The sequence below is a fragment of the Schistocerca gregaria genome, chromosome 8 (assembly GCF_023897955.1).
Source record: "Schistocerca gregaria isolate iqSchGreg1 chromosome 8, iqSchGreg1.2, whole genome shotgun sequence".
Taxonomy (NCBI): domain Eukaryota; kingdom Metazoa; phylum Arthropoda; class Insecta; order Orthoptera; family Acrididae; genus Schistocerca; species Schistocerca gregaria.
The window spans coordinates 493,933,813-493,948,383 of NC_064927.1; the positions used below are offsets into that span (position 1 = coordinate 493,933,813).

At 40.9% G+C, this 14,571-nt stretch overlaps 2 protein-coding genes across 6 annotated transcripts in view; one reads left to right on the forward strand and one right to left on the reverse strand.

The window, feature by feature from the left end:
- Positions 1-4,067, forward strand: part of LOC126284459 (serine/arginine repetitive matrix protein 1) — a 177,076-nt gene extending 173,009 nt beyond the window's left edge. For both annotated transcript variants that reach the window (XM_049983381.1, XM_049983382.1), the window contains one exon: positions 890-4,067. In XM_049983381.1, coding sequence (XP_049839338.1) covers positions 890-1,207 — 318 coding nt within the window. In that variant the 3' untranslated portion in view covers positions 1,208-4,067. The remainder of the gene's footprint in view (positions 1-889) is intronic.
- The window catches only part of LOC126284460 (trichoplein keratin filament-binding protein), a 713,651-nt gene that overhangs the window by 677,587 nt on the left and 21,493 nt on the right, over positions 1-14,571 (reverse strand). The window lies entirely within an intron of this gene.

The window sequence follows — 14,571 nt, forward strand, 5'->3', positions numbered from 1 at the left end:
TCCCGTTGGAGTTTCGAGTCCTCCCTCGGACATGGGTGTGTGGGTGTTGTCCCTACCGTAAGTTAGTTTAAGTAGTGTGTAAGCCTAGCGACCGACGACCTCTGCAGTTTGGTCCCTTAGGAACTTATCACAAATTTCCCACCGCACTAAGTAAAGAGCGACTAATACTAACTTCCTGAATGAAGGTGGAAATGACAAAGAAACACCGTCTCCTTCATCTACACGCCCACACAGCAACAGTCTCTGAGTGCACCACCTTAGTTTCAGGCGAAATACTGATAATGACGAATGCAGACACCTATTTTATATTGCGTTAATGTGAGATGATGTCAAACTTGTGAGCGTTTGTTGCTATTATAGTTCCAAATCCAATTGCATGACATAAGTCTCAAATTTTTTGTCGAGCGCTTTTCAAAGATTATGTTTTTCTGAATTCCAATTTCTTGGTAGTTGCGGTAAAGTGACAGATTAAAAACTTTTGTATGTAAACATATTATAGTTACCAGTGTATCAAAGCATTTATCGTAGGCATCTGTGGAGCCTTTAAAGGAGGTGATGGCAAGCTAAAGTGAACATTTTGCAACTCCTATGATGTATGCCCAGCCACAGGGGTCTCGAGTAAATTCGTTGAATTAAACACGCGTAATTGAATGCCCCTTTTGTTAACTATGGCGTTAGTCAGCTGCACCATTCATTTTACAAACTGTGCTTTAAAAAAAATAAGATGTTCTTTTATTATTTGATACTTATATATTGCAGTGAGTGTGTTACAGATATTTTGAGTGGAACAACCCCTGCAGATCAATCTTATTTTGCTAAAGATTTTATTATTACCCAGGTGCAAACACACAATGTTTTCCGAGATACTGAACCTGGCTCTCCGTTTCAGGAGGAAGAAGATGACGAGGAAGACGAAGATGAGGAGGAAGAGGAGAGCGAAACGGAAAGCGAATCCGAGTCTGAGAGCGAGCAGTCCGAGGAGGAGCAGAGCGACGGAGACCTGGCGCCCGACGCGCCGCCGGAGAAGCGGAAGCAGAACCTAACGGAGAGGGCCAAGAGGCACGAGAACGCGCTGGCCGCCCTCAAGAAGGGCAACTTCCTGCTCAAGGCCAACATCGACCGCCTCAAGGACGAGCTGTTCAAGCAGAAGGAGATGTCGCTGACGCTGCAGGAGGACCTCAACTCCGTGCTGGCCGAGCTGGGCTGAGCTGAGCTGAGTCCGGTCGGCCCGAGGAGGCGGGCAGCTCCGAGCGGGGGCGCTGCGACACGAACGAAGACTGCTGTCTCTCCCTGGACACGCCGAGACTTTGCGGGTTGGACGCTCCAGTGCACCACCTGCCCATTCCGAGGATGCAGCAAATACATGACCTGCTCCAACATTCAGAGTTAGCTTTATTTCCAAATACGACCAGAGCAGGTTTAAAAATGCTCATTTCTGATCAGTCGACACTAATAACATGCAGTCAGTGTCGTGGCAGTTGATCGTAGTCATCTGGTCCCCGTCTTCACTGACGCTAGTTCCTACTTCGAGGCTAACACGAGGCAGGCACTCAACCATCACACGTTTCTCATTACTATTACGTTTCCGCAGCTGGATGCCATCCTCTCACCACATCATTCTGAAGTAAGTTGAGAGTGTCATCTAGGACATCTGTCTGCAGATTTTCTTCTGTTTGGTTTAATAACCTGTGTAGTTTTTTTGAACCAGAGATAGGAAACTGGCAATCGAGCATCTGCTTCTTAAGAGTTCTGACAACCACAGCCAGGATAGTCAATGTATTAGTTACAACAGCCACAAGGACAGTGCACCTCCACGTCTTGGAAGCCATTGCTCTATAATATAATCTACACAAGAAGGTCTTACAGTTGTTCCAATATTACTTACTTAATCAATATCCACGTTAATCGTCATTATGCTTCAGTACAATTTACAAGTAAACAGAACTATTCCTGGCAGAAAACAACACATGATTTTAAGAAGAAAGCATATATGAATATGTTTGACTCAGTACAAAAATCTTAGCTCAGTTCCTCACAGACCACAACTTGTCAAGTGGCATACAGCCTAACTTAGTGCATACTATAAAGATGACTAGAAGTTATTTTTTTTCTTTTTGACCCCAAAGCCTGGCTATAGTCTCACTGCAGTCTTATTCCTTGCAGCGGTGCCAGTTCTTCAGGGATCATGTGAACACCCTAGGCCTGAATGGAGGTGGCACTGTCTTTCAAAGTGTATATATTTGACGATCTCACTCGTAAGCTCAGTCTTCAAAGTATATATCCAGTTTTTGGTCTGTTACAGAGAGGGAATTTGATTCTCCAAATATGGGTTGATACCCAATAGTATCTCAGAAACAATTCAGACAATCCATTATACTGGAGCATAGTGTGAAAGCCAATGCAAGCAGAAAAACAGAACTGTAGACAGCACAGTCTTCTCACTTCACTACCAATCATGATTCATTCTGATGTAACTGCTTTAATCCACCTTCTTCTTCTTCTAGTTTCTGAGTCAATGCCTTCTTCCCACTCTCGAATGGAAATTTCACAAATATCCCCCAATCTCAACATAGGTTCTATGTCTTACATCTTACCATGCTAACAATCAGAGAAAATGATATGTAGGACAGTTTCAAAATATTTATTATGTTTACTGCGGCTGAGTACTGTAAGAGTGGGATTACTGATGAACTATAGCAGCCAGCTTTAAAGGTGTATCTTCAAGAAATGATCTCACTGATAAATTTACGTTATGGTATACTGCATAGGAGCCACACCACTGATATGCTGTACTCATGCAAACAGCAGCAGCGTCACAAAGCATAAAAAGCAAGAATAACAGGAGTGCAGTGTATTTGCAACATTCTCCAAAAGGAGCTAATTTCATTGGCAGAAGAAAGATGAACACAAACATTCCTTAGACACACAACTCAAACAAACATATTTTCAAACTAACAAGCTTATGTCTTTTTGAAGTTTTCAAACTACAATATGTTTATAGTTTACGGTGAACATAAAAAATAATAAAACTCACTTTACTATGTATATCCAAGAAATCTATTAGAACTCTTCACTCACATCACATCATAAAAATGTTCAGTATTGGACATATTAAATGACAAAATATGTGGTCCTGGCTGTGTTCAAGCTGCAAAGTCTACATTGAACTCTCGACCGACATGTTCTAACGTCTCTGATCGATGAGACATAAGGACCTTTTCTTTTTTTTTTAAATGTTGTTTGTGCAATGTGCTGTACTACAGAAGACTTTTATTGTATGTGAATGATGTAAGGAATATATGCAGAGAATGTATCCCACAACCACGAATACAGAATGTAAAATATTACAAATGGCAATATCGTCCTCTAGTCATTGTTGCTTTAAAAGTACCAAAATGAAAACCATGCAATAATAATTTCAAGCGTTCAGACAGTTATCACTCAAATGATAAATCACTTCAAGAATAAATGAATATTTAAATTTTTTGACACTGATATCTTCCTTTGAAGTAACTGTAGAGAAAATTAATTACTGATGCTTCTACTGAAGATATTTTTTCTGAAACAAGGCTTAGAACTCTTGACACAAGCTTCATTTAGTAGCAACCTCTTAATTATACACTGTAATGCAGTGGGTACTTGGTATTTTGTGCAAATACTAATGGACCATTTCTTTTTTTACCAATTACAGTTAACTGCAAAAGTTGATATTTTTCTGTAATAATTGATGAGATTGTAAGATATAGTGAAAATGATTATAGTGTTAATTAAGCATCCCTAAAATAATGGGGCACATTCTTGGCAATTTTATACATGTAAATGGTCTCAAAACAGAGTGTATTTAATTCCTACTGAAAGAAAAACTTAAAAGTTTGTATTTTTGATGTTTTTATATGTTGAAATTCAGCTTTAAGTGATATTAGTAATAAAAAATGCTCTTAGCTGTTTAACAAGAATTATATAACTGACAGTTTTTCATAACCCAATTAATATCAAAATGTTAGATACTTTTAAGGATTCATTATGTATTTTTATATAACAGAAATACAAAAATATTACACAAAAGATGTACAATGAAACTATCTTTCAAAAACACCACAAAACATTTGCAGGAAACAGTCACCCATCTTCCTTAAATACACCCAAGACTCAAGTCAAGTATGTTGTAAGTTACCAAATTTACTTCTTGTCTGAACGTAAACTTCATCGAAAAAGTATGCTGTCTACTCTAGCACAAAAACCCAGTCAGCTTAGATGTTAACACCACATGGTATCTGTCGCTCACACACATTAAAGTACGGACAGTCAAGCTTTAAAAGGTGGAAATGAGTAGTCAACACTATCTTTGTCAACTTAATTGAATTACATTAACTGCAACACCCTAAAGTAAATTTTCCCACACTTTATGTTTGCAGCAGATAGCGTGAACTTCTGGGCGAGGAGATGAGTGCTACTGTTGGACAGGTAATGCTGAGTACATTTCAGTTTATAAGAATTACTGAGCAATAGACTGTATCCAAAGAACATAACTGTTACAATAAAAATAATAAGGTTATGAAACAGTGGCACTATAAGAAGTGTATCAAAAGCTACCAGAGTGTACAGGATGCTCCAAAGCTTGGGGGCCAAAATACTACACACATTAGAGCGTTTCGAAGTGAGTACATTGAGACAAAGAACTAATGTAATTAAGGAGTGCATCAAAATAAAGCTTATGAGAAACGTAATAAACTATATTAAGAGTAAGTTATCACTATGCTCCCTGATGTCATTTGTGCTTGATTTATTTATACTTATATCAGTAATGTAGAGAAAAAGCTGCTGCTTCCTCATTTTCATTCAATAGCTGCTGTGAAACAGATACGGCCACCCATGTTAGATACTGATTTGGTGAGAAGAATCTAGCAGAGTGTTTGTTGAGCTGACAAATGCCAACTGTGATAGCTTGGACACCAGTGAATAATGCACAGCATCTCAACTTTCACAAACTGATGGTGATGCGAATGTAAAACATAACCTCTCAGAGTTTTTAGAAGTTGAGGCACTCCCTTTCCTACAGATAACTCCACATTTATATAACACCAGCCAGAACTGGAGTGTATTACACAAGCCTTCTTCAAAGAATGCAGTGTAGCACCACTGCCACTGCAAGCACATTCACCTGACATGCTGTCCAATGAACTTGGCAGAACATTTTTGATTAGTAACTTGCTCATCACGGTATGCCCCCAACAACAAATAGTTCTTTGTGGACTCTAAAAACATTGCACGGAGGGAGATACACCACACTCTCATTCTGTGCTAAATTTAGGAGTTGCTTCTGATTGCAGGCTATGGGAGCATCTCATCATACTGAATTCTAAACACATGTACAGTTCCTTTATTTTAATCATTTGTGTTCATCTTGTACATAATATGGCTTCAGTCATATGTAGCCTTGGTGTTGCAATCAATATTAGATGAATTGTTTAATCTGAATATAAACAGTCTACAGGCTAAGAATTAAATGATCTGCTGAACGGAATGAACAGTCTAATGAGTACACACTATGGTTTAAGAGTAAATCTGAGAAAGACTAAGGTAATGAGAAGTAGTAGAAATGAGAACAGCGAGAAACTTAACATCAGGATTGATGGTCACGAAGTCAGTGAAGTTAAGGAATTCTGCTACCTAGGCAGTAAAATAAACAATGACGGACGGAGCAAGTAGGACATCAAAAGCAGACTCGCTATGGCAAAAAATGCGTTTCTGGCCAAGAGAAGTCTACTAATATCAAATACCGGCCTTAATTTGAGGAAGAAATTTCAGAGGATGTACGTCTGGAGTACAGCATTGCATGGTAGTGAAACGGACTGTGGGAAAACCGGAACAGAAGAGAATCGAAGCATTTGAGATGTGGTGCTATAGACGAATGTTGAAAATTAGGTGGACTGATAAGGTAAGTAATGAGGAGGTTCTACGCAGAATCAGTGGAAAACACTGATAAGGAGAAGGGACAGGATGATAGGACATCTGCTAAGACATGAGGGAATGACTTCCATGGTACTAGAGGGAGCTGTAGAGGGCAAAAACTGTAGAGGAAGACAGAGATTGGAATACGTCAAGCAAATAATTGAGGACGTAGGTTGCAAGTGCTACTCTGAGACGAAGAAGTTAGCACAGGAAAGGAATTCGTGGCGGGCCGCATCAAACCAGTCAGTAGACTGATGACAAAAAACAGGCTAAAGGCAACTATTCACCAAAACATTGAGGTAGTGTGCCACTGATAACCAATAAGCAATACAGAGAAAGTCGCTAGCTTTTGACTTCCAGTCGAGCTGTCTCGTTGGGAAAATGAAACCACCTCCACAGCTCTGGGGGACGATTCCTCTGAAAGCTAGCCATGTTCTCAGTCTCTCGGTTAGTTAGCTAGTCATTACCTTTGCTACTTAAACTATCCATAATCCACCAAGGACTCTTTGGACAATATTTAATTAGGACATACAATGATAGTAATAATGAGAACACTTGCAGCTAGTCTTTCATGAAACACAGAGATTGAGCAAGACATTCTGAAAAATGTTAAGCTTCCTCCGCATTAAAACCCCCACATTTTTATTGTCCTGTGTATTATACACAAGGGATTTTATGAAGGAGGATATGGACAGGGAATATGATGTAGGTGGTGACCTGGTAAAGATAGCTACTCAAACTAGTGGCACTAATGTGCATTTCGTGCAACTATTTCAGCATGATGATTGGCCTTATCTTAATGTGGCTGTTATGCGCATTAACGTGGGGCTGGGGAGAGCACTGATGGCAGAGGGCACGGGTCACGTTTCAATGGTGCTAGTTGGGTCTATCAGTAGATCAAGTTACACTAGGCATGGCCTGCACCTCAACAAGTATCTGAAGTGGAGGCTGGCAAAGCTTATAGGTGACAGTGTAGTGGCTAGTGGTGGGATCACTCATGGAAGAATTCCTGTTGGAGTTGGTGTTAGAGCTGCACCTTTTTTTAGATTGAAGTCAGCTGATAGGTATAGCTGCTTGAAGGAAGTCCCTCTAAGGATTCACCTTCAGAGGATGTCATGTTTCCAAGTAGAGAAGGAATTAGCAAATTAGCATATTTCATCAAAATATAAGAGGTATTAGAGATAAAGTTAGTAAACTGCTTATAGATGTTGACTCTGAAATTATTGGTATGTCAGAGTGCCACTTAAATAATTTGACAATTCAGAGGCTTCCTTTACTACAATACAGATTAGCTGGCTATCTTTCAAGGAGTTCCTTGCAGGGTGAGGGAGTGGCTAAGTATGAAAACAGTATTCCATTTGAGTCCATAGACATATCACGGCACTGCACTAAACAGATATTTGAATTTGTGCATGAGCAGTTGAATTTAGTGAACCGAAATGTCTAATTATTGCTGTTTATAGGCCCCCTAACTCTGACTTCACAGCATTTCTCCTCGGCTAGAGAGGGTTCTTGATTCACTTTGTAGGAAGTACCAGAAATTAGTTATATGTGGTGACTTAAATATAAATTTTGTATTTGATGGTGAAAGAAAAACTATGTTTGTCGATCTCCTAAATTCATATGTTCTGATGCAGACTGTGTTTTTACCAACTAGGGTGTAGGGGAACAGTAGCACAACCACAGACAATATTTTTATTCATTCTTCATTACTAGATGGGCATTCTGTTAGTAAAGGGGTGAATGGCCTTTCAGACCATGATGCACTAATTTTAACACTAAAAGGCTTTTGTACTCAAACAAATGTCACTTATAATTACAAACTATGTAGGATAGAGAGTTTTTTAAACTCTGTCAAGGAAAAATGGATGGATGGATATGGTGGATATGGGCGCTCAACAGATCAGTCTTTAGCGCGCGAACGGAAACAATGGATGAGTGTCACTAAAATGCAGCAAGTGCTAAAATAGGACTAAAATTAAAGGTGAAAGGCTACATAGGCAGTTTGCACGTCAACAGTTGCAAAGTGGAATGCAGCACATAAAGAGGATAACTGCAAGAGAACATAGGTGAAAGGGTGAAAATGAAACACATAGCACATGTTTGGAACTGGCATATTACAAGTATAAAAAGGAGTGGTAAGCCACTTGGCAACACACTAAAAATTCCAACCCTAAATTTTTGGCTGAAGCCCAGAAACATCAGAGTACCTTAAAACTTTCTTGACACTCGCCTCGTCATAGGCTAGAATCGAGGGCAGATCCCCACTAATATTAACTTCCACCCTGACAGAACGATATAAATCACACTCAACTAAAATGTGGTGTACAGTGATTCGTACGCCACAGGCATCACACAGCGGGGGGGTTCCTCTCGCCGTAGTAAGAAGGCATGCGTAAGAGGACAGTGCCCTATGTGAAGACGTGTAAGGGTCACTTCGTCACGCCTAGGTGACCGGCAGGAGGAACACCACGGCTGGATGGTGGGTTTCACCAATCACAGCTTATTTTCCCCTCACCGCCAGCCATTTATCCTCCCACAATTGCATATACTTCCGCCGCAGCACAGAAACAATACCTTGCAAAGGAATAGAACATTGTGTCACCTCCAGTAATCTGCAGGTGTCCTTGGCAGCTCTATCAGCTTGTTCATTTCCCCATATGCCCACATGCCCTGGCACCCAGCAAAAGGACACTTGCTTGTCCTGTCGCTGGAGGATGTACAGTTGGTCGTAAATCAGCTGTTCCAACTTCTCTGCTGGGTACAGGTTCTGCAGTGACTGTAATGCGCTCATTGAGTCAGAGCAAATTAGAAAGTTTTTGCCCTGAGTACACCGTATCTGCTCCAATGCCTTCAGGATCGCGTGAAGTTCTGCGGAAAAAACAGTGTATTCCTGGGGAAGGCGAATCCTGATGACATGTTCGGGGAACACTACTGAGCAGCCAAGAAAATCCCCCTGTTGGGATCCATCAGTGTATACTACTGTAAAATCATGATGCCTATCTAAAATGTTAAAAAATAAAGATTTGAAAGTAAAATCTGATGTACTGTCTTTCTTAAAATTTGCCAAATCTAAAATCAGTCTGGGCCTCTGGAGGAGCCAAGGTGGGTATCTGCTCGAACCTCGACATGAAACATTAAAACCGGCCACACCCATCTCTAAAATGCAATCCTTTGCACGAATCCCATAGGGCCTTGTTGCTCGTTGCCGGTTGCGAAAAAGCCTTTCCAGTGGAGGCTGAGCAACAGTGTGGTATGCAGGCGTGTATGGTGTGGATAATGTTTGATAGGCCTGGCGCACCATTAGTAGACGCCGCCGGAGGTGAAGTGGCGGTTCACCTGTCTCTGCACACAGGCTCGGTATGGGGCTCGTTCTGATCGCCCCAGTGGTCCGCCAAATCCCCTCATGGTGCACCACATCCAACAGCTTCAAATAAGTGGGTCTTGCAGACCCATACACCATGCATCCATAATCAAGCCGGGACCGCACGAAGGCTCTGCAAAACCGGAGCAGACAAGTCCTGTCTGCTCCCCATGTAAGGTGACTAAGACATTTTAAAATATACAGCACCTTAAGAGACCGTTTTCTCAGTTCCTTAATGTGTGGCAGCCACGTAAGCTTAGAATCAAAACTATGGCCCAGAAACTTCACCGTGTCTTTAAAATTCAGAATGGTGTCCCTCATCCTCAACTCAGGCAAGTGAAAAATGGAACGAGAACGGTTAAAAAGAACACAGACCGACTTATCAGTTGAAAACTGAAAACCACTCTTCTGTGCCCATTCATTCATTGAAACGTCTGAGAGTGAGTTGCAACTTACGAGTCGTCGTTGTAAGGCTTGAACAAGAGAAAAATACAGAGAAATCGTCCACAAACAAGGAACACTGCACAGGACTTTTCACAACAGACGTAATACTATTAATAGCAATAGCAAAGACCGTCACAGTTAAAACACTACCTTGAGGGACACAGTTCTCTTGTTCAAAGCGACTAGACAGTACATCTCAGACTCGGTTCCGAAAATAACATGGCGACAGGAAGGACCGAATAAAATTCGGAAGACATCCACGAAAACACCATTCGTGGAGCTGCCTGATGATAAGATGCCTCGAAGTAGTGTCGTATGCCTTTTCAATGTCAAAAAATATTCCCAACAGGTGATGCTGGCGCAGGAAAGCCTGTTATATGGCCGCCTCCAGGAGGGCCAGGTTATCAGTCCATGTTTCACTTCCATACATGGCCACACTCCATACAAATACTTTCAGAAATGACTTCCTGACACTTTAATCAATATTTGATGTTAACAAATTTCTCTTCTTCAGAAACGCTTTCCTTGCCATTGCCAGTCTACATTTTATATCCTTTCTACTTCAACCATCATCGCCAGACTTAATTCTACTACATTCCTTTATCCTTGTTTTGCTTTTGTTGATGTTCATCTTATATCCTCCTTTCAAGACAATGTCCATTCCGTTCAACTGCTCTTCCAAGTCCTTTCCTGCCTCTGACAGAATTACAATGTCATCGGCGAACCTCAAAGTTTTTATTTCTTCTCCATGGATTTTAATACCTACTTCGAATTTTTCTTTTGTTTCCTTCACTGCTTGCTCAATATACAGATTGAATAACATCAGGGAGAGGCTACAACCCCGTCTCACTCCCTCCCCAACCACTGCTTCCCTTCCATGTCCCTCGACACATATAACTGCCATCTGGTTTCTGTACAAATTGTAAATAGCCTTTCGCTCCCTGTATTTTACCCGTCACCTTTAGAATTTGAAAGAGAGTATTCCAGTCAACATTGTCAAAAGCTTTCTCTAAGTCTGCAAATGCTAGAAACGTAGGATTGCCTTTCCTTAATCTTTCTTCTAAGATAAGTCGTAGGGTCAGTATTGCCTCACGTGTTCCAACATGTCTATGGAATCCAAACTGATCTTCCCCGAGTTCAGCTTCTACCAGTTTTTCCATTCGTCTGTACAGAATTCGCGTTAGTATTTTGCAGCTGCGACTTATTAAACTGATAGTTCGATAATTTTCACATCTGTCAACACCTGCTTTCTTTGGGATTGGAATTATTATATTCTTCTTGAAGTCTGAGGGTATTTCGCCTGTCTCATACATCTTGCTCACTAGATGGTAGAGTTTTGTTAGGCATGGCTCTCCCAAGGCTGTCAGTAGTTCTAATGGAATGTTGACTACTCCTGGGGCCTTGTTTTGACTTAGGTCTTTCAGTGCTCTGTCAAACTCTTCACACAGTATCATATCTCCCATTTCATCTTCATCTACCTCCTCTTCCATTTCCATAATATTGTCCTCAAGAAATTCGCCCCTGTATAGACCCTCTATATACTCCTTCCACCTTTCTGCCTTCCCTTCTTTGCTTAGAACTGGGTTTCCATCTGAGCTCTTGATATTCATGCAAGTGGTTCTCTTTTATCCAAAGGTCTCTCTAATTTTCCTGTAGGCAGTGTCTATCTTACCCCTCGTGAGATAAGCCTCTACATCCTTACATTTGTCCTCTAGTCATGCCGCTTAGCCATTTTTCACTTCCTGCCGATCTCATTTTTGAGACGTTTGTATTCCTTTTCGCCTGCTTCATTTATTGAATCCTCTATTTCCTCCTTTCATCAATTAAATTCAGTATCTCTTTTGTTACCCAAGTATTTCTACTAGCCCTCGTATTTTTACTTACTTGATCCTCTGCTGCCTTCACTACTTCATCCCTCAGAGCTACCCATTCTTCTTCTACTGTACTTCTTTCCCCCACTGCTGTCAATTGTTCCCTTATGCTCTCCCTGAAACTCTGTACAACCTCTGGTTTAGTCAGCTTATCCAGGTCCCATCTCCGTAAATTCCCACCTTTTTGCAGTTTCTTCAGTTTTAACCTATAGTTCACAACCAATAGAATGTGGTCAGTCCACATCTGCCCCTGGAAATGTCTTACAATTTAAAATCTGGTTCCTAAATCTGTCTTACCGTTATATAATCTATCTGAAACCTTTTAGTATCTCCAGGGTTCTTCCATGTATACAACCTTATTTCATGATTAAGTTATGCTCTGTGCAAAATTCTACCAGGTGGCTTCCTCTACCATTTCTTAGCCCCAATCCATATTCACCTACTACGTTTCCTTCTCTTCTTTTCCCTACTGTCGAATTCCAGTCACCCATGACTATTAAATTTTCGTCTCCCTTCACTATTTGAATAATTTCTTTTATCTCATCATACATTTCATGAATTTCTTCATCATCTGCAGAGCTAGTCGGCATATAAACTTGTACTACTGTTGTAGGCGTGGGCTTCGTATCTGTCTTGGCCACAATAATGCGTTCACTATGCTTTTTGTAGTAGCTTACCCTCATTCCTATTTTCCTATTTATTATTAAACCTACTCCAGCATTATCCCTATTTGATTTTGTATTTATAACCCTGTATTCACCTGACCGAAAGTGTTGTTCCTCCTGCCATCGAACTTCACTAATTCCCACTATATCTAACTTTAACCTATCCATTTCCCTTTTCAAATTTTCTAACCTACCTGCCCGATTAAGGGATCTGACATTCCACGCTCTGATCCGCAGAACGCCAGTTTTCTTTCTCTTGATAACGACATCCTCTTGAGTTGTCCCCACCTGGAGATCCGAATGGGGGACTATTTTACTTCTGGAAGATTTTACCCAAGAGGACGCCATCATCATTTAACCATACAGTAAATCTGCATGCCCACAGGAAAAATTACGGCTGTAGTTTCCGCTTGCTTTCAGCCGTACAGAGATAGTGAAGGAACTGAAATTGCATGCTCTAAGACATACATAAACTACCCCGAGAAAGTATATTAACGAAGTTTCAAGAACCAGCTTTAAAAGGTTATTCTAGGGATATACTACAACCCCTACCTATTACTCACACAGGGTTGGTGAGGATAAGATGAGAATATTTACTGCACACACAGAGGCATTCATTCAGACAATCATTCTTCCCCTGCTTCATATGTGAATGGAAGAGGAAGAAACCCTTATAACTGGTACAATGGGACGCACCCTCTGCCATGCACTTCATGGTGGTTTGCAGAGTGCATATGAACAACAACTTTATCTGCGTAACTGTTTGAGGGGGCAGAAAATTTTGAGCTGCTTCTGTAAGCCAAGGATCACTCTGCATGCCATGTTCATTAAACATGTGCCCCAGATAGTTTACCTGAGTTTGTACAAAATGGTACTTGTTCATACTTAATGTCAATTGTGCCGACCATAGCCTACTTAGAACATCCTCCAAACATCTTTCACACCCCAGTAAATCCTTTGAAAGGACAATTACATCATCTACATACACTGAGCAAGCTTTTGATTTTAATCCTCTTAATACCCCATCTGACAGCTGCCGAAAGTTGCTGGTGTAATCTTTAGTCCAAACACACGTGTTTCTAATGATAATGGCCACATGGTACCATGGCTTATCATGAGGTGTCATTTCCAATCGATAGTACCTGCTCCTGTGATCCTTACTTGTACAAAACTGATACTGACCAGGTTATCCAGAGTTTCTCCGATGTTTTGAAATGGATAAGTGTCCAAAACAGTCTGTGCATTTGCATATCTGTAGTCACAGCAAAATCTACATTTCCTTGTTCCGTCCTCCAATTTTTTTTAGCACGACCACTGTATTCACATTCCTGAGGCTATCACTATGTTCTATGATCCCATCCCGTAGTCGTTACTCAAAAAACTCTTCTTCTAATGGTTGCAGTTGCCTTGCTATAAACTGGTGTACTATCTGCTGTCGGTATATGATTTTGTGTCACAGGGGTTGCTGGTAACCTTCCACCTGCACAAAATAAATCACTAAATGTCACCAACAAGTTTTCCATAGCCTTTCAAGGGACCCACTTCCCCTTGTAACACTTCTGTATCTGTGGTTTGTTTGTGGCTTTCCTCTAACTTGATCTATTGAAGTTCTCATCTTCCAAGACTTCCCGAGTGGCTATTACTGCACTTTTTGACAGAGTCACCTTCCCTCTGCCAAATTTATCTGCAATAACTAGAACCATTCTTTCCCCATTAACATCACTCAAACATGCCAAACTCCTCCAGCCAAAACAGAGTGAAGATTCAACTCTTCACTGCTTATGAGTGGTTCAATCACATACTATGTTTCTGTCAGTAAATTGGTACCTACTGAAACCCATACTATCTACCCACTACCTGCTTGTATTTTATCCTACAGATTGATCTTTACTGAAACCATATGCAGTACAGTTGGTCTCGCTTCCATGATAAGTGAACCTTCTGCAATTGCCTCCGCTGGAACCATTTCCCCCAACTGAAACGAAGTCGCACTGAGTTCTACTGTGCATCGCCAAAGATCAGCCTTAACATAATGTTTGTCAAGAAAGTCTAGCCCGAGAATCACTGAATAACTTTTGCCTATGTATGGTATGACAATAAGTCCATGCATTCCCTGAACTTAGTTTTCACAATCAAAAACACCAGTACTGCTGTATATAATGATGCCACACTATTATTGGCAACCCATGTAACCTATATCATGACGGCCCGAGTCCTCTCCTTCCCAAGAGGTCCACACTGATATAGGACACATTCCCCTCGGTGTCTACCAAAA